Source organism: Anomaloglossus baeobatrachus, chromosome 2 (assembly GCF_048569485.1).
Source record: "Anomaloglossus baeobatrachus isolate aAnoBae1 chromosome 2, aAnoBae1.hap1, whole genome shotgun sequence".
Classification (NCBI taxonomy): Eukaryota; Metazoa; Chordata; class Amphibia; order Anura; family Aromobatidae; genus Anomaloglossus; species Anomaloglossus baeobatrachus.
The window spans coordinates 218,474,795-218,498,603 of NC_134354.1; the positions used below are offsets into that span (position 1 = coordinate 218,474,795).

Sequence of the window (23,809 nt, forward strand, 5' to 3'; positions counted from 1 at the left end):
ACGGAGTGGTGGTTAATTTATATGGTGAGAAGAGATGAGCGAACCCGAGGTTTGGTGTTCGTATAAAACAGAATTAGAGTTCGGGTGCAAACCACTTGCGCTAATGCTCTGCTCAGGTACGCTCAGTGCTCAGCCAGCCCAGTGTGAGCCGCTTGCAGTGTTTGAACGACTCACACGCACTGGAGGTAACAACAGCGTGATCAGATGTAGTATGCGCCAAAAATGTAAAAAAAATGGACAAACTCCGCCCACCCTCCCAAGGAAGAATTCTGTTAATGGCTGGCTGCACGTGGACGGAGAGACCCAAAATGTCCAAAACTTCCTGGAGAACCCTATTCCTGTATTGGTGGCATAAAAGGAATACATGAAACACTGAACTTACCAAAAGTTTTTTACAATAGCCAAACCATCTACTTCCATCTTCTCCAGTTAGCACAAATGAAAAGGTTTCACTAGAAAAAAATAAATAAATTCCAGTTCACAGGTTTATACAAAAACGACACGTTGTATTGATCAACTTATTTGACTACCATCAAATTTACTATTACCTTTTAAGATCTGAAGTGGGAGCCCAGTCATTAGAATCAGGGAAACAAAATTGTGGGATGACTTTGAGCCTTTCTTCGGTATCTTTGGATTGTTTTGAGGGCTGGTCATTCTAATAAAAATATACCAGAAGGCAAAATGAAGACATTCAGATTGGTGTTGGGCATTATGAAAATTCATTACATCAGGATGGACGGTTTGGTTTAGGTAGACTTTGTCAGCACCCATCTGTTCATTATGACTGACATTGCAGAAACTGGAATGATCACTCAGAATTTTTAGAAAATATATTTACAGAATGCGGGAGCAGATGTCAAAGACATACTTTATCAATGACCTTTATGTTATCCTTGTCTTTTCATCTATTTACCAATATTCGATAAGCTACACAAATGACATCATATGATCAACCTCTATAAGAGATTTTTGGATAAAATATACCAGTCTTTCAAAGATCACTATCTTTTCAAAAATACCAACTCAAGCATGTAATTTACAATACTCTTAAAAGGGTTGTCTGGTAATACTCATGGCCTATCCTTAGGATAAGTCATCAATACCAGATAATTATGTGTGCAACATTTGGAACCCCAGTCAAATTAGCTGTTCCTGGTGCCGGTGAACAGGTGTGATCAATTGCAGATCTGCACAGCAGAGCTCCTTCAATTTTCATAGTTGCCATGGCCGGATACTGCACATCCGCCTTTATTCGAATGAACAGGGGTGAACCTCGCTGCCACCACTATGCAGTTCACGGAGCTGTGCTGTTCTGCTCCTCAACCAAGTGCATCTGACCACCGCCGGCACTGTGAATAGCTAATTGGTGGGGGTGCCGAGTGTCACACCCCCAACCGATTTGCTGTTGATAACCTATCCCAAAGATAAGCCATCAATATAAAAGTACCGGACAACCCCCTTAACTAGAAGAAAAAGGAAAATTGTTATAAAAGATGTTTACCTTATTGGGATACTGTTGAGTAATATAGGGGATATAGCCATCTCCAGATGGCTTCTTCTTCAACGAGACAACTACAAACAACTCAAAAAGTTGCTGCTCCTGGAGTTCAATGAGGTCTCTCTCCAAAGTCTGGTAGTGAGGGTTCCGCTTTAACGAGCTCTGGACCTGAGCTAGACGCTTATTGTGCTCTATTAGAAGAAATTGCATTTTTTACTTAAACATATATACATTTTTTTTCACAATCTAAACAATAATACTAAATATTATAAATAAATAATAAAAATCTGAAGCCACTTCTTGTACAGATATTACAGAGATTTATTTTTAATACTCTAGTCATGTGTCTCCGAACCTGAGGGAGCTAAAAATGTATTCTGCTGCTCGTGGTTTCCCTTAAATTATGTATTGAGAAATATCGTTATGGGCGTCATGAGATTAAGGAAGACAACTATAAGAGTCCTGCCCAAGTTTCAAGTAAACACATGTTTGAACTCATCCATGATAAATCAGCTGGTCCATCCAGAATGACCAGGTATTCTGGATTTAGAAAACCATTGTCTTCTATGTTGTTTGAACTTTTATAGGAAAAAAAGATCGGCAATTTCGTCTATTATTACAAGTATTAAGAATAACTGGTGGGAAATTTGGTCAAAAGTCGGCTTGTCTGGCTTTAATGGAACAGGGAGTGGTGGTAATTTGACACAATATGTGCTAAAAGAAGCAAGTTCTCATATATGGTCCATAGAAGATACAACTATTGTATTCAGCTAATTTACTGTGGATCACACAAACTAAAACATGTATAAAGATGTTATTTTACCATTTTATACTTCTTTACCAAATAAAATATGTCCAAAAAATTCAACGTATAACATGCCAATATCTTGACATAGGAGCAAGTAAAAAAAAAAAAAAAAAGGAACCTCCTTGCTCCTCCATAACATATCAAATGGAGACAACCAGCAAGCAGAAAGTTACATTTTTAAGAAGTCAATGTCTTACTTTTCTGACGATCCTCTGCTTCACTTTCAGATTCACTCGCTTCTCCTAAACAATAAAAATAAGAGAATACCATACATAAACCTTAGAGGTAATAAAGCTTCCTAATATATGCTTTAAGTATAAATATATAAAAAATACCATTAAAAGATTTAAATGTAGTTGAACCTCCCACCCTTCCTCTAAAAAAAAAACAAAAAAATATATATATACCTTTAGATGTAGTATCATGGCCAGTGAAGGTCTGAACTTTCACCCTCTTCTTTCCACGTTTCGCATCAAAAATATCCTGAATCTTCATCACAAGCTGAAAGAGTAAAATAAAGTTGACTTTATCAGGGCGCATTTATCATAACAAATAATGTACAATAAAAAGTAATCCATAAAACAAATGGCAAAAAAATCGTATACATTAGCAGACGCGAGACGAGACATGGGACTTGCTTCTTTTCAAAGTATGAATAGAAAGAACAAAAGTACTGCAACAATGAGATTAAGTGTCTGCTGAATTAGGACAGGAAGGATTTGGTGCGTGTGCTTCCTTGTTAGGCCAATCACATCCTGCATGTAAACTTTTTATTTTGCTTGAGCTATAAACACAGGATATCCAACACGTCTAAAGACAGAGCAATGGGAATATATAGTCTACGTTTGATATTATAATTGTAGAAATAAAGTCCATTATACTTTAATTTTGTGCCCACTGAGATTTCGGGATACACTAGGCAAAGTTTAAAATATACAGTTTTTAAATTCTAGACTAGCAAGAATGTTAACAATTGAGTCAAAGAGATTTACACTTCTTCTCATGTATTGTACTGGTAGAGAAGGGCAAATTTATTCCAGTGGATTTCAGCTCTGTGCAAATTTAGCAAAATTGTGAGAAGCAGTTTTCTGAATACTAGATGAAAAAAAGAAGATTTTTGTGTACTTATCGTAAAATCTCTTTTTCAAAGGCCTCGGTGGGGGACACCGCATAAAAAAAAAACAACCATGGTCCTGTGTCCCCTAATCAGGCAAGAGAGAAATGAAGATTTTTGTGTACTCCCTAAAATCTCTTTCTCAGAGCCCTCATTGGGGGACACAGGACCATTGTTTTTTGTTTTGTTTTTTTGCTGTGTCCCCCAATGAGGCAAAAAGAAAAAAAAACAAAAACATACTCCCTTATCGATCACCTCATTTCTGTTTTGCAACATCTGCCCAGCACTAGTCTCAGCCAAAAATCCTGTCTAGTGTGAACAACAAGCCGGGAATGCGTGGTTACAGGGATCCAGAAAGCAGGCAGGAAGCAGCGTGGGCAGCCAGAGAGGCAAGTAGGTTAGTTTATCTTATTACATCTTAATTTTGCCCTGAAAAGATCCCAGATCATAATAATAGGGAACCATTCACTTGCCAGAAAATAACTGCATTGCAAATCAAATTTCTGTGTAAAATCCATGAAATTTGGTGAATGTTGAATTTTGCCAAATCAGCTTATTCCTTGTCATTATATTAAATACTTCCAAGTAGCTATTGGCATAATATGTACGAACATCTTTACTACTGGATACAACAATTGTTCTAACTGGAAATATTACAAATTGTTAGAACTACAATGATCTCACTGTACAGGAGCGTTCAGATCACATTTTACTCCCTATTCAACAGTCTTCCTTCTGAATACCTCTGGACTCCATTTGGCCTTATTTTATGATGGTGTCTATCTTTCTAGCCAGACACAATAAGGTAGTCTATCACAGTATTGTTTTTAGCCAAAAAAAAAAAAATCACAAGAAAAATAGTCAAATAGAGTCCATATTTTGAGGTTTTCTCATTTAAGTCAATGGTTTCATCTAGGAAATGTCTGAATAGAATACTCCAACAGAGTGCTTAATAGTTAGCAAAATTCTATGTACACACACATCATATTTGTCACACTGATCTGAATATGGTTTGCAGAAATCCATGCACGTGAATCTTTAGCCACACACCCTTTTTGCCAGTTCATCGGTGAGCGACTCCTCTTGGACTAATTCTTGATTGCTTCTAAAATTTGATTTTTAGAATTTCAACCAAATTCTTCAGGGAGATTATTATGGTTTAACAGCAGATTGAATACACTTTCATCTCTCAAAACTAACTTTATAAAACATAAAAAACGTACCCGAGGAAACTTCTTCCTCTTTTTAGCGGTGTCTCCTCCATTCCGGAACACTTTCCATTCCATTAGTGTCACTGGCAGGGTAGAATCCTTAGGAGCCTTCTTGTGAATATACAACTTGGTGCTTTTCAGCTCCAGTGTTTGTCTTTTCAGGAAGTTTGGTTTTGAAGGAATCTAAAGTAACAGGTTGATCATCATTATACATTTTTTTTTTTTAATAGGAGTCTTCCTGAATAGATGTAATAATATATAAATCAAATACAAATCTGAGGCCATAACTTAGAAGTTGTATAGTATTAATAAGATGTTTATTCACTACAATATAATTTGCTGATCATTATGTGAAAGTGTTACAGATCATTGGAATTATTCCTTATAAATAATATTATGATGCACAACCACTTTACAGTAGCTTGTGGCATAAACGGAGGCTTAAAAAGATGAATATCAAGGGGTACATGCAATTTGAAAGGTGCCAAAAAGGTAGATATGGCTTTAAGAAGTGGCCATGATTTCCAAACGAAAGTCTGAAAATTGTGCTCATTTTGGCAAAAATCTACAGCTTCCCAAGGAAGATATATTAAGGCGCCGATTCATCAAAGCATTTACTTCAGCAAACTAGAGTGAAATGCTCTGAGAATTTGCAAACCTTGTGGAACGCAGAGTTGCCGCAAGATGGGCAGAGTTGTGGAGGAATCGGGGCAGGGCTGTGGAGGAATCGGGGCAGGGCATGGTTACCACCACCTGTAAAGTTATGTAAAAATGGCAACATTCCTTATGTCCCAGGGTGCACTTACAGCTCCTCTCACTTTGTACTGAGCAATGACTGTAGCTGCCCCGAAAACACCTCTATGACTGAGAAATAAAGTTTGATTTCTTCCAGCAGGACTGCCACTAGGAATTTCAGGGCCCCTGACTGGCATAATTTTGGGGCCCTCTTGAGATGCCACTCCAGCTCGGTAGTTATGCGGCGCCCCTGGTTTGTAAGCCAATAAATGAAGAGTGAAGGGGCCCCCCTTCTGTTGGGGCCCCGGACTAGAGTCCTGTTTGCCCCCCCCCTGGTGGTGGCCTTGCACCCAGGAGCCGCACTTTCAGTATTGCAGATGGACACCTTTCTAAAGCAGTTTCCTTCATATTAACTCTATATCTGCAGGTTAATAGCATTATCCAATGTGACAGGCTACCTTTAATTAATTAAGCCCTTAAGTTTCGGACTTTCTAAGTCTCCAAAAACACAACTTTATTAATGTGCTTTTTAAAAGCATTTGTAGCAAATCCCTAAAAGTGCAGTGCAATAAAGAATAATAAAATGGATAGATCTCACCAAACTTTGTTCCAAGTAGATCTCACACCATTGGATACACGGGCAAAAGAGGGCCAACTTGGAAAAAGGGGGTAACAGAGTCAGTATATGCTAACCCCTGTCGTGCCCATGCATAAGCTTCCGCCCTAACAAGGGCAAGGGACGTATAGCCTGCAATGGCAGGTACATACATACACACAGCACACTTCCAGTGTATGTGTTCACACAGCTCAATTTCAGCATGTGTGCTAATGGCCAGTGGGAGAGGAAAACGCGTTGGAAGGGGCTAATTTTCACTGGGGCAGCTTGCTTGACTTGGGTGCTGCCCTTCTAAGGGCGGAAGCTTATGCATGGGAACGACAGGGGTTAGCATATACTGACTCTGTTACCCCCTTTTTTCCAAGTCGGCCCTCTTTTGCCCGTGTATCCAGTGGTGTGAGATCTACTCGTAAAGAAGTTTGGTGAGATCTATCCATTTTATTATTCTTTATTAAAAGTTATATTTTAATCCTTGCTCTATATTCATACTGATTAGGATTTGGGCTGCTTATCTGGCCTGCGTAGCAGGTATTGCTCTCCTTATAGCAAATCCCTAAAACTATCATGTTTTTCTCAGCTAAGCATTACAAACAAACACAAAAACCCTTTTGTACAGTTTAGCTATGCACTTAAGCTGGTGTCACACACAGCGACAACGACGTCGCTGCTACATCACCATTTTCTGTGACGTTGCAGCGACGTCCCGTCGCTGTCGCTGTGTGTGACATCCAGCAACGACCTGGCCCCTGCTGTGAGGTCGCAGGTCGTTGCTGAATGTCCAGCTTCATTTTTTGGTCGTCACTCTCCCGCTGTGACACACACATCGCTGTGTGTGACAGCGAGAGAGCGACGAAATGAAGCGAGCAGGAGCCGGCGTCTGCCAGCTGCGGTAAGCTGTAACCAGCGTAAACATCGGGTAACCAAGGGGAAGCCCTTTCCCTGGTTACCCGATATTTACCTTCGTTACCAGCCTCCGCCCTTGCTGCCAGTGCTGGCTCCTGCTCTGTGTACATGTGGCTGCAGTACACATCGGGTAATTAACCCGATGTATACTGTAGCAAGGAGAGCAGGAAGCCAGCGCTAAGCAGTGTGCGCGGCTCCCTGCTCTCTGCACTGTGACATGTAGCTGCAGCACACATCGGGTAATTAACCCGATGTGTACTGTACCTAGGAGAGCAAGGAACCAGTGCTAAGCGCGGCTCCCTGCTCTCTGCACATGTAGCACAGCGACGTTATGATCGCTGCTTCTGCTGTGTTTGACAGCGATCATAACAGCGACTTACAAGGTCGCTGTTACGTCACAGAAAATGGTGACGTAACAGCGACGTCGCTGTCGCTGAGGGTACCTTCACACTTTAGCGATGCAGCAGCGATCCGACCAGCGATCTGACCTGGTCAGGATCGCTGCTGCATCGCTACATGGTCGCTGGTGAGCTGTCAAACAGGCAGATCTCACCAGCGACCAGTGAACAGCCCCCAGCCAGCAGCGACGTGCAAGCGACGCTGCGCTTGCACGGAGCCGCCGTCTGGAAGCTGCGGAGACTGGTAACTAAGGTAAACATCGGGTATGGTTACCCGATGTTTACATTAGTTACCAGTGTGAGCAGGGAGCAGGGAGCCGCGCACACTGAGCGCTGGCTCCTTGCTCTCCTAGCTACAGTACACATCGGGTTAATTAACCCGATGTGTAATGCAGCTACATGTGCAGAGAGCAGGGAGCCGCGCACACTGAGCGCTGGCTCCTTGCTCTCCTAGCTGCTGTACACATCGGGTTAATTAACCCGATGTGTACAGCAGCTACATGTGCAGAGAGCCGGAGCCGGCAGCACAGGCAGCGTGAGAGCTGCAGAGGCTGGTAACTAAGGTAAATATCGGGTAACCACCTTGGTTACCCGATGTTTATCTTGGATACAGCTTACCTCAGCTGTCAGACGCCGGCTCCTGCTCCCTGCTCGCTTCATTTGTCGCTCTCTTGCTGTCACACACAGCGATCTGTGTGTCACAGCAGGAGAGCGGCTTTGAAGAAAACGAACCAGGGCTGTGTGTAACGAGCAGCGATCTCGCAGCAGGGGCCAGATCGCTGCTCAGTGTCACACACAGCGAGATCGCTAATGAGGTCACTGCTGCGTCACAAAAAGCATGACTCAGCAGCGATCTCGGCAGCGATCTCGCTGTGTGTGAAGCACCCCTTAGTGTGACCCCAGCTTTACTGATAGGTCATTATTTTTAACATAACCTTGATTGAGGAGGATTTTAAAGTATCACATCCAGGTGATAATACTGTTAAGCCTATTTTTCTAATCTGTGAAATGTAAGAATAATTAACCTTCGGGGTTTTCATTGTACATCTTGGAGGTGGGATCTTCCATGATGAAGGCATTCTCCAGACAGGTAAAGGAGATATTTTAATATCTTCATATGGGTTTTCTTTCTGTGGATCTAAAAATAATAACAATAATAATAATTAATTCTTATAAAATATTGAGCTTAAAGGGGGTTTTCTGACATAGGGAAAAAAATGTGAAACCTAGAAGGGCTTAAACAGAAATAAACGTGGCAATTTTATGTTCTTATTTTATTTTGTAAAAAAAAAAAGTCATACTCTACTTTCAGCGCCCCAGCAGATCCACCTTCGGAGATCTGCACCGGTTCGGGAAATCATGCCTACTAAGTTTGAAAGTTTTAGGACCACTGCAACCAATCTAAGGTTGTTAATTTATGTGACTTTCAATTGTAGCTGACATCACTTCCAGAGCTAGCGCAAACCACAGGAGTGACTAGTACTGGATCAGCCAGGATGTTGGGATATGGGTATGCCACCATTTTTGTTTTAAGCCAATCTATGCCTTATTTTTTTGTTCATTTATCAGATAACCTCTTTAATGCAAAAACTGAACAAAATAGTAAACACAATGTAATAGATATGAAAGTAATTGGAAACCTACATGCAACCTCTTCGTAGAGGTTGTCCTCAGACACGGTGTGATAGAGAGCAGATGGTGAGGGCTCACTGGGTTCTTCAGAGATCTGAGGGTGGTTTGTTTGTTGTATGAAGCGTCTGAATGTTTGAACATCTTCAAATTCAAAGGATTTCCTAGAAACAAACAGATACCAAGACTTCAGTTGCAGCATTCCACCAGCAACATGCTAGAAGAACAATAACATCAAAGATAAAAGAAAAAACGGTTTATACAAAGGCCCTAAATGATTTTTCATTGACTTATTTCTGTTAATGGTCAAATCATAGGCCTCTAGACCCTCCCCCCCCTTTACTGCTAAGCAGCTTCATTAGACAGATTTCTTCTAATGTATATTTCTAATTATAAACAGTCAATATTGTGCTGATATATCATAATTTATTAAAAAATATTATTTTTTTTTGTTAGGTGAAGTCCTGCATCATTACCATTTATAGTTCTCCTCAAAAATATTTCTTAATGTCCATTAGTAATGCATTAATTTTCTACAGTTGTGTAATGTGTTTTAGACTGTAAACATAAATGCTGCCAAATTCTTTACATATTTCATATGGTCACAGCTGTGCTTGATAAAGATAAAAAACAAACTTTAGTTCTATCTCGGATTTGAAGATTAAATATTTTACCTTTTAGATCTGGGTCTAAGTTTTCGATTTCCAGATTTCCTTGGCTCAGGTGGTGGGACAGAAGGGTCTGAAGATTCTTCATCACTATCATCCACAGACTTTCTTCTCCTGTGATTGTGATAATTGTCCATACGTTCCTCATGGTGGTTACAGTTAGAATAGCGAAATGTCCTTCTTGGCTTAGGGAGAGGATTTATTGATGGTCTTTCATCAAATGGTTCAGTATCATAATAAATATTTTCCATGCTTTTCATTGCAACTGTTTGATCCACCATGCCCCCCAAGTCTAGCTCAGTTTCTGTTGAAATGCTTTTACCTCGTCTTCTTTTAAACTCCAAAACCATCTCTGTCAAATCTTCCTGTGAAATCATACTGGTTTTCTTAAACATTCCAGCTGAGGTGTAAAAGTTTCCAGGAGGAAGTTCTATTTCTTGGTTTAAAAATGTCTTTGCTTTAGTGTTAAAGTTTGTTGGACTTTCTAGTTCGTCCTCATAAATATTTGGTTGACTAGGAAGGAACCTGTCATTTTCACCATCCAATAAGTTGCCACTACTACTTTCTCTAAAATCCAAACCTAAATTCCTACCATGACGTACACCTAGTTTTCTATTGTCCAATCCATCCTCAATAGATTTTGTAAGTTCATTTTGATCATAGTAAGTTCTTTTGGGTTTTAAGTCAAGCAAATCTCCACATGACCCAGTATTGGACCTAACTTCCCACTGGGAGATTTTCTGCCTGATGTTTTTGCAATGACTTCTTGATAGAGTTTGTTGGGCAGACCGGGTCAAGCCACATTCTGGGCTCCCCATAGTATGCATCACAGGCATCTCTTTAGTCATAAAAGCTTCATAGTTGCTAGTATTAGATCCTCGTAGTCAATTCTTTTTCTCCAAAGGTCTAAAAACACTTTTTGCAAATATAGTCTAGTTCTTTTTAATAGTCAAAACAAAGCATTAAATCTGTATTTCCCTAGAAAATAAGACTTAGAAGTAACTTAGCACTATTTTCATGTTTTAGATCCTCCAACAGTAACGATCAAACTTGAAATACTTCTCAAAGTTATGGAGTCATACGTAGGAGCTTCGCAACAGTTTGGATTTTGAGATTTTTTCTATCAGGGCCCCAACTGAAAAACAAAATACATCTTGTTACAATGTGTCCTATAGATAAGAGCTAGCGCAGAAACAACAATAACTGCAGTGTTTTAGAGCAAGGAGAATACGTCATGTTTAACAGATTGTGAAGGACAAAAGTTCTTTAAAAAAAAAATTACACAGAAGCCAAAATACAGACTATAGGAAAACTCACAATTAGATCTTAGTATACTCTTCCCTCCTTATTGCATGAGTAATAAATGGAGATATGATCAAAGTATATAAAGTGGATGACAATATACATAAACACAGCTTAATGCAGCACAACAAACTGTAAAGTTTATTTCAGGAAACAAAGGAATGGGTTGTGAAAGATCAGAGTGAATCAGTACAGACCAGGGATAGACACAAGGACTGGTAAACCCCAGGCTAGCCAGTCCCACGTGTGGGAGATGGAAGAACAGGATAAATAATAATCAACGAAGAAATTATAGGAGGAAAATCAAAGGGGACATTATGTAATGAGGAGAATGACAAAGACATCAGAGGAATAACACCCAGCCAGTTGCTAAGATTTAGCAATAACAATAGGGATTTAAGGTAGAACAGGGAACAGTGTACATTAAAGGAGTTGTCCACTACTTTAACATTGATGACCTAGCCTAAGGATAGGTCATCAATATCTAAATTGGCAGAGGTCCGACACCCAGAACCCCCGCCAATCAGCTGTTCTGTGCCGGCACCACCAGCAGGCAGCCGGAAATGCTAAGTTTTGGAACTGCCCCATAACGGGGCATTTCCAGCCGCCTGCTAGCACCACCCAGAACAGCTGATTGGCGGGGTGCCGGGTGTCAGACCCCGGCTGATCAGACATTGATGACCTAGACCTAAGGATCGGCCATCAATGTTACAGTAGTGGACAACCTCTTTAGGTTGTTTCCGTCATCTGGTCAAACCTTGGAAGCTGATTAATTCAGCAATCAGCTAATTTAGCTGGGGGAAACTCTGTGTGGTAACAATGGGAAGTGTAAGATTACTTGGATCAGCAACCAAATCATGCCATTCATCATGTTCAGCACATGGGCTGTACAGAAATATTTCTGGGGCTTCCCAGGTCTGGAGATAAGTGAAATAACATAGTAATCATGGGTATAGACATTTTTCTGAATTTCCTTACAATAATCTCACTGAAAAACAATATTATCTCTATAACCTTGTTTAATGGGGATAGGTATTGTATAAAAACTTCACACTAAATGAAGACAGAACAGACTTTTTGTGAGTCATCACTGCATTCTTGATCTTTAGGGTCTAGGCCATGTGTCTAAAACGCTATATCAATATATCACCTATTAATTTTAAAGACCAGAGAACATGATTAAATCATACAGCCAAAGCTCATGAAAAAAAGCAAACAGGCAAACTATTGGGGAGTGGTCTACCGGTAAACAACCATGTATCCTTTGATTGGAATGACCATGTACATGGAAATTAACACTAGAACTACTGGACTCGTGACACCTATATAGAAATACATAGTGCAAAGTAGTCAAAATGACTACCTCAGTAGTTCTAGTGGTAAAGAGTAGATGCTTCCATTACTTATAGAGCACCATATTCCACAGCACACTTAGGATCACAATATAAATTCCTTATCAGTATGTGTTTGAAGTGTGGAAAGAAACCAGAGTACCTGGAGGGAACCCATGCAAAGAGGAGACTCCCTGCAGATGTTGTCATTGGCAGGTTTCGAACCAAAAAGCACAGCGCTGCAAAGCAATAGTGCTAACCACTGAGCTACCGTGCTGACATGCTGGGCAAAAACAGGGTTTCAACTATGCAGAATAATAATATATATAGAACACACATAATTAAAAAAATGACCATATCCTAAATTTGTCATTTGCACCACAGATGGTTACTTTCAAGATTCGAGTGTGGTGTAAAGTAACCAACTATTATTATTAGACCAGTGGTTGACTTGTACCAGTGATGTGATGGTTTTGTACAGTGGTGCTGCTTAGGTTGGTACTATGAATAATATCTAAATATATGAGATTAACTTTTCTTGCCTACTACCACAAAAATAAGATATATAAAAAAAGCTTAGTATTTAGGTCTTTTCCGTTTTACCAAAAAAGGTATTTCCTATTACTCAGCCAGAGCAGTGGGGACCTGTTAAAAAAAAAATGATTATGTTTGATGTAATAAGTTCAGTTTATGGAAATCCGACTGCCAGAACCTGACAGATGCTTGCAATTATCATTTTTGACTGCACAGACTTCTAACCAATGTCTACTCGTAATAACAGGGTTTGTTCCCACTGGGGATGTGAGAGGCAGGAAGAAAGGTTTGAATGTGAAGAGGAGATATGTTTTTCCAGCTTCCTGCACGGTTAGCTGTGCCCACACCCTAAAATAGTTTCATAAACTGCTTTCCTGGCATTACGAAACAAAAAGGCCTGAACATGTCAGCTCAGCTTTTCTTTCCTGAAAAGCTTCTGAAAGCGGGAGAATTTCACTATCGCATTAGAATGTGTCAGTCACTGGTGAGTCCAAATCACACAGATTAAAGCGTTGTGGTCATGAAAACCATACCCGAAACGGAGGACGGGTGGTCACAGATTTCAGCTGCAAACATTAAAAACGTCCACCGGTATTAATTAATAATTGTAGGTTAGTTTCACACATTTTTTGGAATGACAACACTGCAGTTTTTAATCCAGATTTTTTTAGCCTAAGCCAGAAATGCAACCTTTGAATTTTACATTCCTTTTGAATACTTTGGCTTTATCTATTGAAAAACAAATGTAAAAAAAAACAAACAAAAAAAAAAAAAAAAACACACACACACACAATAGTGTTTTTTTTATATATATCCACAACAGTGTTTGAAACTTCTTAGGCCCCCTTCACACGCCTGTGCAAAGAACAAACATGTTGCATGCTCCGTGGTGTAGGTATGTATGTTCATCCATGTATGTGTACTATCAATGTGACATCCAGATAGCACACAGACAACACAAACTTGTATACTTACCTGTATTTGGTGTTGCTGTCACGCTTGCTTCCGGGTCCACAGTCAGTGCAGTACATATTCATGACCATAATGAGCAGGCCCGGAAGCAAGTGTTACAGGCAAGTATAAAAGTACATTTCTCAGTGACATGTGTATCCTCCGGTACACGTCACATGGATCACATCCGTGTGCAGTCGGGGTGACATCTGTGCTGCCGGCAGAAAATGAACATGTTGCCATGTGCAGCAGGCCCATTGATTTTAAAGGGTCTACGTGTGTCAGTGTCTCCAGTACATGTGAAAACGGGCGTCACATGTACCGCAGACATGGATGTGTGAAGGAGGCCTTGAAGAGAACTGGTCATGTTACAAAAAAAGTTCTCACCAGCAGTCTGCATGTTATCCTCCAGGAGGAGCAGATAAGATTAATATACATTTTTGTGGGAAAAGACATAGACCTAGACCTAGGTCTTATTTCAACCTATGTAACTTGTAAATCACCGTCGTGTCTATAATTTATACACACACACACACACATATATATATATATACACACACATACATACACAAAACACACACACGGAAAACTGTCTATCACAAAATAGGTCCACTCACTGGACTCGTAAGTGGGTGGTCCTATTCAGTGATTGACAGTCTTCTCTATATGATTGTCCTGGCAAATATAGCTGTCATTAGGCAAATATCACTGATTAGAACCACCCACTGGACTCATGTATACAAACAACAGGGATTTTAGTGAATACAATAAAAGTTATACTGGATCTTTTCCAACAAGCCTATATATCAAACTTCTCTGCTTCTCCTATGCTATACAATGCTGATCACAGAATGTTTCCTGTAAGGTAACTAGGATAATTAATAATGCAACCACAACACATATAAATTTGTTACTTTCTGTGATCTTTGTGGTCTGCCTAGTAGACCATTAAAATGTGGTATAATATCATAAAAAAAATGTTGTTATTTGCAACATCTAGCACAAGAGGTCATACTGGATTGCATCCTAGAGGTTCTTTTCCTCCCTACATTTATAGTATTCAATCTCTGCAAATTTCTTATTTATTATGTTGCTTGTGTTGGAAAGAGCTCTTACTTGAATTTTTGTCCCTGTTTTGTGTTTGTGAAAAAAAGCAACTGGTATAATATGTCAAGTAGAGATGAGTGAATAGATTTGATTAAAATCAAATTAGCTGAACCTGGCAAAGTCAAACTATTTTTGATTAGTTTTGCGTAAACTGCCAAAAATGCCACCTACTATTTCACAGAATTCAGAAGACTGCATCAACCAGAGATGGCTCACATGACCTCGTGAACAACCGGTGAACTTCTCAATAATGCCTTGCAGCTATAACATCACATAGTATAGCACCCTCTACCATAGCCTGTATCAAAGCAAAAACAGGGAATGCAGCCGTGCTATCATTTTGAAGTGAATCTTTCTAGTGAGATAATGTCACAGCTTACAGCTTCCCAATAGACAAAGCCCCAAAAAACAACATATATACTGTACAGATGGTGTGTGTGTGTGTGTGTGTGTGTGTGTGTGTGTGTGTGTGTCGAAACAACAGTGAAGAGCAGTTATCATCCGTTTATCTATACCCATGTACAGTCACTAACATTAAGGCACCATGCCAGCCTTTTTTTATTGCACCACTGGAGTGGTGCTTTCAGTGCGAGTCCCCTGTCATATACTCACCTTCCGACGACTTTATCTTCTATTACCACCACCACCAGTTGGTCTCCTGTGAACTATGACCTAACTAGTAGCTCCAGTATTTAATGGAAAGTTCACAAATCAATCCAACTCTATAAGAGCCTTGTTCTGGCTCTCAGAGTTGCATTGGGAGCTTCTGAAGTAACTTCTGACTTCCGGCCAGTGAGAAGTTAGTCACAAGATGGTGCCTAGGGACCTGAGCGGCATTGGTAAAAGGTGAAGACACCGGAAAGTGAGTATATGACATGGGGTTTACATTTAATGCGCCACTGCAGAGGTGAAAACAAATACGCTGAAGTGATGCTTTGAGGGTGTGTTTGCATTAAAGAGATTGAAGAAAAGAGGTTGGATTGCCAAAGCTGATGAACTCAGATTTCAAAAGATTCGATAACCAACCATATCATGTAATATTATCAAGTGTAGATTAATTAATTGCTATAAATAAAAATCCTTAAAATTGCTACCAAAAGTTTATTTTCGCAGGGTTTTTATGGGGAGTTTTTATGAAGATAGTCCAAGCATGTCCCAAGATTTTGCCTTCCTGGCATTATTCCCCGCACAGGACCACCTTCCTCTGCTTGAAGCTCACAAAATACTACAAGTAAAGCCTCAATTGCCTATGAATTATATACATTTTTTACAATTAGGTTGCAGCAAATTGCGTAAGTAAAGTTGTGGATGACATTTTTCTAACAGCAACATGACCATAGAAGTCTTTTCCAGACAGATGGAACCTGCTGAATTTTTCAAGAGAAAAACTGGAAACGTCTGCGGTGTATTTTTTCCTTGAAATGCCTTCTTTAGTGGATGGGGTTTTTGTGTCGTTTCTTCAATTTTTTTAAGCCGCTGGCATTTTTTGAGTATTTTTTGTGCTACCAGTTTCCAGATAAAAACAATAAATAAATAACTCGCAACAAAGAAGAAACCACTAGCAATTTTTCAAATTGGCCTTCCCATTGACTTACATTGTAAAATATAGTCTTCATAGAGTACATGTGTATCGTCATACAAAATAGTCTTCATGGAAGATCCCTAAAGAACGGTCCACACACTTTCTTTTTGTTTATTTAGAAAAATGTAGTAATCCATTCCCACCAAATTACATTGCCTGCAAAATAATTTGAACTTTTATGTAAGCCATACTATTGATGTGAGGCGACAACCAACAGGCTGCTTCCTGTTATGTGACGTGCGCAGCATGAATTCAGATTTTCAACAGAAAGTAATAAATCTATGACAAGTAAAAACATGATATACACCTCCAGTTAATTCCAGAGTATAATAGACAGGTGTGGCTGCAGCTGCCTATGGATGACATGACTCAGGATCAGGAGGGTTTTAATCTTTTTTTTTGTATGCAGGAAAAAAATACAAATTACCTGAATTATTACATATTTTCCATAAACTGATCTACACTGTTACTGGACATTGAGCAAGAAAATTGTAGCTTATTCACATTTATCTCCTATCCTATAAAGAACTTTGTAGTAGTCTATAGAAGTTTTATAACAAAGTCTATAAATATTTTGTATGATGAATATTTGTGCAACTTGTTGTTATTACAAATTTTCACCATTTTTTCTACAGCCTGCACTTTTACAATACACTGCAAGCTGCTTGCTTTGTTCAGTATCAATCCTACCGTAAGTGTGCTCTCTTGCAGTGTATTGTAATACATGCAAACTTCAAAAGGAAACTGGCAAAAAAAACATAAAACCAATTTCTGAAATATTATACTACCTATAACTTACAGATGTACTTTTTTATTTTGAGTAAAGAAGTCATTTTTTTATTATTCAAATCATGTTCAGAAAAAAAAAGCGTCAAGAACTAATGTGTCCAGTTACGTAAACACTTGTTTGCATAGCACAGCAATTTTTTTGTAAAAAAATAAATAAATGAAATAAAAACTAATAACATCATGGTATAAAGACATATGCAACTCCCTTAAATCTTACAGTTGCCATCTGCTAGCACTAAACTGATACACTTTCAATAAGGTGACAACAATGATTTTTAGTAAAACAAATAAGTAGTGGCCTGTAGGACATTGGGTAAGCTTTCAAGCTGATGAAAAGAAACAGTCAGCTAATAGTTAATTAGCTGGTCTCACCATCATATGAAGACATCATAGGCTTTGAACACTATGTATAACGGTCGGTTAGCTAATTAGAGTCTGTATGTTAAAATAGCACACAAGACTTCATTCTTGTAAGCTCTTTGAGCTGAGCATTCTATGATATTCAGCCATCCATTCACATGAATAAAACATTAAAAATATTGTGCATCAGAAGTAAATAAAACAAAAGGTCTTTCTTAATGAAAATGTAGATTGTAAGTAGGAATGAGCGGACCCATGGATGTTCAGGTTCACAGAGTTTACTGTTTTTTGGGCTTGAGGTCTGCTGTGAATTAATAGCTGGCATAAAGTCTAGGGCTTAATCCAATGGTATAATGTTGCACGTCGTCCATCGAATCATATGGAACTTTGTTCTGAGAACAAAGACTCCATAGATCATTTGTGGTCAGCAGCAGACATGGAATTTCTCATAAGTTTCCTGCCACTGATCATGAGTGACCAAAGAGGCTCCATAAGATTCAAAGGATGATGTGGGACATTACACCGCTGGATTACTTTGGAACTTCAAGGATTTTTTTAATTAATAAATTCGTGAACAATGGAGTGTGGGGGAGTCTTTATTCAAATAAACTATTTTTTCATGTGCGTATGTTTTGTTTTTTTCAACCTTACACTTACCAGGGGTGTCTGATAGACGCCACGCCATTAATAACTTGATGCCAGCTATTCAACTTTTAACATCAGCCCCAAAAATATAATCCTGATTGCCACCGCACCAGGGCAATCGGGAAGAGCTGGAGCGAGGTGCCAGAATTGGTGCACCTAATCGATGTGTCACTTCTGGGGCAACTGCGGGCTCCTATTTTTATGTTGGGAAGGACCACATAACCATGGACCTTCCCAGCCTGATAATACCAGCCTGAAGCTGTCTGCTTTACCTTGACTGGTTATCAACAATGAGGAGGACCCCATGCTGTTTTTTTTTACATTATTTGGTTATTATTTAAACAAGGGTTAAAAACACCCTGTAATGCCACATAAATTGCACTAAAGGGTGCTAGTGTACAATTTATAAGCGGGGGACCTATTTGCTTTTGTCAACTTCCAGAAGACACTGTGTGCCCAGCATTACTTCACCGGGTCCTATATAGGCCCAATGACGCAATGCGGCCGGCCAATCACAACCATGCCAGTACTCGGCATGGTTGTGATAGCTGTAGAAGTGCCCACAGCTGAAAAGCTTCTTGATGAAAGGCAGCGCAGACAAACTTTATTCAGCATACGAACAGCATCGGAACTCAACCACAGATTTCCGTGAGAAAGGTAAACAAACACCCCAAAACATGTGCTTGCAAATAGTGTCTATTTTTGCTTTTTGTCCCAATCGGCAAGACTCGTTAAAGGGTCAATATTTATTTTTAGGATAGCCATCCGAATAAGTGTCAATAAATTTCTAGTCCGCTTCGTCTCTGAAGAGGCTAATTGCATATTTAAATTCTCAGAGCAGCATTGTATGGCCTATAAGTCTCCTTACATGGTCGACAAGGAGAAACATTCCCCCTTAGACCTCTGGCCTCGAGTCCATGATATCACGCATTCCAACAAAATCGTAGGTATGGATTTACCTATGTGAACAGGGTTTTCTGAAATCTATTCTGTTCTAAAATAAAGCAAGACAACATCAAATACACAAATGAATGCCATATTCACAGTGAGGTATAACACATTGTGCTGACAAAAAAACAGAGTTGGGGGACTGTAATTCTGCAGATTTATATACTACATAAAATCTGTATAAAAGCTAGATAACCTCAATAGGAACTGTGAGATCAGCCATTTGTGCTCATCACCTAAAATAGATTTAAATCGGTAAGGACCAAATCATTTATGCTAATTTTATATGTTGGAGAATAATGTATAATAATGACATGGTAGAAGACAGAACCCTCTAGTCTCAGTTCCCAATACAATTTCCTGTTTTTACTAATTAAGTTCCTTATCTAAAAGCGTCTGATCTGCAAAATTTTGTTTGTTTTTTTGTTTTTTTTTTAACAATGGGTATTTAGAAACTGGATAAACAATAAGTAAACCTTGCAGCCCAATAAGTCTACGTTTCCATAATGAGCTTGTTGTTACGTTTTGACGCTGTGTAAGGCTACTTTCACACATCAGTTTTTTCCCATCAGGCAAAATCCTGAAAAAAAAATCGGATAAAACGGATCCGGCGCCAGATCCGTTTTATCCTAATTGATTTGTATTAGCACCGGATTGTGCCTTATGGCCTTGCGTTGCATCCGGCTTTTGTCGGATTCGTCGTAATTGTCTAATGCGACGGCCGGATGGAACGTCTCTTGTAACGTTTTTTGTTTCTGACAAAAAAAAAAAACACATCGTGTCATGCCATCCGGCATGATATGGCGTGATTTACAATGGAAGCCTATGGACGCCGGATCCGGTGTAATGCGGCAAAAAACGGATGCGGTCGCCGGATCCGTTTTTTGTAAACTGAGCATGCTCCAATGTATTGAAAAAAACGGACGAAACTGATGCAAAACCGGATGCGCCGTATCCGTTTTTTGACGGATTAGGTATACCAGATCCGTAAAAAAAAAAGGATCAGGCGCATCCGTTTCTGCATATTCTGCGTCGGATCCGTTGCATCAGGCACACGCCGGATTGTGCCTGATGCCAAAAAATTGATGTGTGAAAGTAGCCTAAAAAACTTAGCATCTTACAGTTCTAGCAAAGTGGATGGGATGTATTGAAATCTCCTGCCCCCTGTGCTTGTTTTTTACTCAGCGTAACTGATGTACTGTGTGCATTTAAAACTAGCAGCATGTCAATTTCTCTTTCCAAAGAGACAAAAAACATCAAAAACACAATAAAAACGCAAGTAACCTAATTTACATAATGGGTGCAGAAATTCTACAATATCATAAACTCACCAAAAGCTCATCGTGGGAACGTAGACTAATGGTGGATCATGATACCAAGTGTTCAAAACGTGAGGACTTTCTGGAATGACTAGTTATCACTCACTAGTATATCAGGTCTGCTTGATATGGGACAATCCAGTGTACGACATGTTTCACACCCACTTATAATTATAGACCAGGCCCATCAAAATTGCTCCCATGAATGAAACAAGTTTAAAAACGTGCAACCAGTATATTATAGAGTCAAAACATTTCTCATTTTTTGTGTTAGTATCAAATGGATAGATTTTGAAATTAATAGATCAATGTACAGTCCCCTGGAAACATAAAGCTGAACTATCATGAGATAGCTACTAGGTATGTCACCCATCTCCATCATAAATACGCACAATCGGCACAGCTTAGTATGACTATTAGGCCGGAGTCACAGTTGCGAGTGCCTCGCGTGTTTCTCGCGCGAGTCTCTCATTGCATCACCCGTCACGGCCGCACACTCTCCGGACAGGAGCGTCTTAGCTGCATAGAGATACATGCAACCGACCCGCTCCTGTCCGGAGAGTGTGCGGCCATAACGGGTGATGCAGCGAGATACACGCGTGGCACTTGCAAGTGTGACTCCAGCCTTGAAGGGACTCTGCATAGAATGACTGGTCAAACCAAGCACAGGCCCTGGTGCATCATGATTTCACCAAATATACCCCACCTCTCTTCTTTGATTGACAGCTCTGGCTTCATAGAGCCAGAGAATCGTAGAGATAGATGGAAAACAAGCCGGTGGAAAGGATGCTTTACCCCAGCATGATGCACCGAGCGCATGTGCTTGGTTTGAACAGTAATTCTGTTCTTTTAAACTTCAATAGAGAAAGGAAAATTTTGGCATATTGAAAGACCTCTTTCCCCAAGATGTGTCTTCTAGAAAGAAGCCCCCACAAACAGAACTTTATTACACCAACCCCATCAAAATTAGAAGGTTCTACCTATTTTTATCCAGTTTGGACGTTCAGACAATATCATTAAATTAACAAGTACTAGATTTAATCAAAAATCTTACTATAACTTGTCACCAAGGTTTTGTCAGTTTCATTGAGTGTGGACAGACATCTGCTGTAGGGGGAGCTTTGAGGACTTGTATATTTGTATGGTCAGCCTTCTGATGTGTGGGTATAAGCTTTTCTAGTCATATAATATATTACCATTTATACTGTTGAGTCAAGATTTTATTGCATGTGGATTTCTGCCTCCAGGTTTTCCCATGGCCATTCATTACAGTTTAGTAACCTATAATTTACTCATGCTATAGAAAAATAGAATCCACCCTCAGATGTATGAGAGCTTGGATCAATGACATCAAGTTTAATTCTATTGTTAGTTCCTATGGACGGTCGTGAAATGGAGGTGTCTACTACAATTTTGTTGCCAACAAGTAAACCAGATCATCAAACTGAACGAAAATCCTTTCAAAAGACTTCACTCAGCGATTGGTGAGGCTTACGTCTTAAAAGTATTAAAGGGTTGTATGGAAGTAGAAGAACATGTCTACTGAAAGAAAAAGTGGTTTTGTTATTGAGCGAAACTGCTCAGATTATAGCGTATTTTCTAAACTACATTGAAAAACAAAGATGAACTCCGATTCACTGAAACAAGGCTTCCACTATGAGAGTACATTGATGCATGATCACGTGCCCATACAAATTAGTTGGACTGAAGAACAGAATCTAATGTACTGTATTATTGGGTGTCTTTGTCCCCTACTACAGTAAATGTTATGGCTAAGGAAGTTCAGGTATGTTGAATTTCAACATGTCCATCCTATGCCTACACGGTGGTAAGCTGCTACCAGAGATACCTTACAGAGGCTTGATCAAACTTTTTCCGTTAATGAATCGGCCATGGGTGCATGCGATAATGTTCATTTACACTGCAAGATTATTGGGAAATGAGCATTCCCATGACCTCCACTTTCATAATAATCTTGCAGTCTAAAAAGGCTACCTGAAGATCTTAAGAAAACGCTCATTCATTGGGTGAAATGATGTTTTGTGCTGCAAAAAAAGGACCATTCTGGGAAGCGCATCAACGTATGAAAACAGGACTCCGACTCATGCATATGTACACTGAATGATCCATTACTAATCTTTCAGTGCACATCTGAAGCGCCATCTACCTGTGTAAATATTCACAATCAGCACTTGGTTTAATGCCACAAAATTGGGTGGTGTAAACGCATTCTTAAAGGGGTTGTCCAGGACTTTAATATTAATGACCTATGTTTAGGATAAGGGTACCTTCACACTTTAGCGATGCAGCAGCGATCCGACCAGTGATCTGACCTGGTCAGGATCGCTGCTGCATCGCTACATGGTCGCTAGTGAGCTGTCAAACAGGCAGATCTCACCAGTGACCAGCCCCCAGCCAGCAGTGACGTGCAAGCGACGCTGCGCTTGCACGGAGCCGGCGTCTGGAAGCTGCGGACACTGGTAACTAAGGTAAACATCGGGTATGGTTACCCGATGTTTACATTAGTTACCAGCGCACACCGCTTAGCTTTGCTCTCCTAGCTACAGTATACATCGGGTTAATTAACCCGATGTGTAATGCAGCTACATGTGCAGAGAGCAGGGAGCCGCGCACACTGCTTAGCGCTGGCTCCTTGCTCTCCTAGCTACAGTACACATCGGGTTAATTAACCCGATGTGTAATGCAGCTACATGTGCAGAGAGCCGGAGCCGGCAGCACAGGGAGCGTGAGAGCTGCGGAGGCTGGTAACTAAGGTAAATATCGGGTAACCACCTTGGTTACCCGATGTTTATCTTGGTTACAGCTTACCGCAGCTGCCAGATGCCGGCTCCTGCTCCCTGCTCGCTTCATTTCGTCGCTCTCTCGCTGTCACACACAGCGATCTGTGTGTCACAGTGGGAGAGCGCCTTTGAAGAAAATGAACCAGGGCTGTGTGTAACGAGCAGCGATCTCGCAGCAGGGGCCAGATCGCTGCTCAGTGTCACACACAGCGAGATGAGGTCACTGCTGCGTCACAAAAAACGTGACTCAGCAGCGATCTCGGCAGCGAGCTCGCTGTGTGTGAAGCACCCCTAAGTCATCAATGTCTAAAAGGTGGGGATGCGACAGGAGGCAGCCCCACCGATCACCTGTTCTTGGTGCCGCCACTGGCAAGAACTACTCAGTGGCAAAGCTGCACAGCTCCATCCAGTGTATAGTGGCCACGGCTGGATACTGCATATCAGACACCTATTCATATTAATAAGAGGAAAATTTGCAGTACCTGGCCACGACAACTATTCCATCAACAGAGCTGTGCATCTCTGCAACTGATTAGTTATGGCTGGTAGCGGCACCA

The 23,809-nt window shown here is 40.2% G+C and overlaps 1 protein-coding gene across 2 annotated transcripts in view; it reads right to left on the reverse strand.

Annotated features, from left to right (window-relative positions):
• Positions 1–23,809, reverse strand: part of DENND2C (DENN domain containing 2C) — a 51,498-nt gene that overhangs the window by 21,429 nt on the left and 6,260 nt on the right. For both annotated transcript variants that reach the window (XM_075335614.1, XM_075335613.1), the window contains exons 2-10: positions 9,590–10,718; positions 8,931–9,079; positions 8,312–8,424; positions 4,647–4,817; positions 2,717–2,810; positions 2,507–2,551; positions 1,505–1,692; positions 549–658; positions 383–452 (exon numbers count right to left, since the gene is read on the reverse strand). In XM_075335614.1, the coding sequence (XP_075191729.1) occupies positions 383–452; positions 549–658; positions 1,505–1,692; positions 2,507–2,551; positions 2,717–2,810; positions 4,647–4,817; positions 8,312–8,424; positions 8,931–9,079; positions 9,590–10,431 (1,782 nt within the window). In that variant the 5' untranslated portion in view covers positions 10,432–10,718. The remainder of the gene's footprint in view (positions 1–382; positions 453–548; positions 659–1,504; positions 1,693–2,506; positions 2,552–2,716; positions 2,811–4,646; positions 4,818–8,311; positions 8,425–8,930; positions 9,080–9,589; positions 10,719–23,809) is intronic.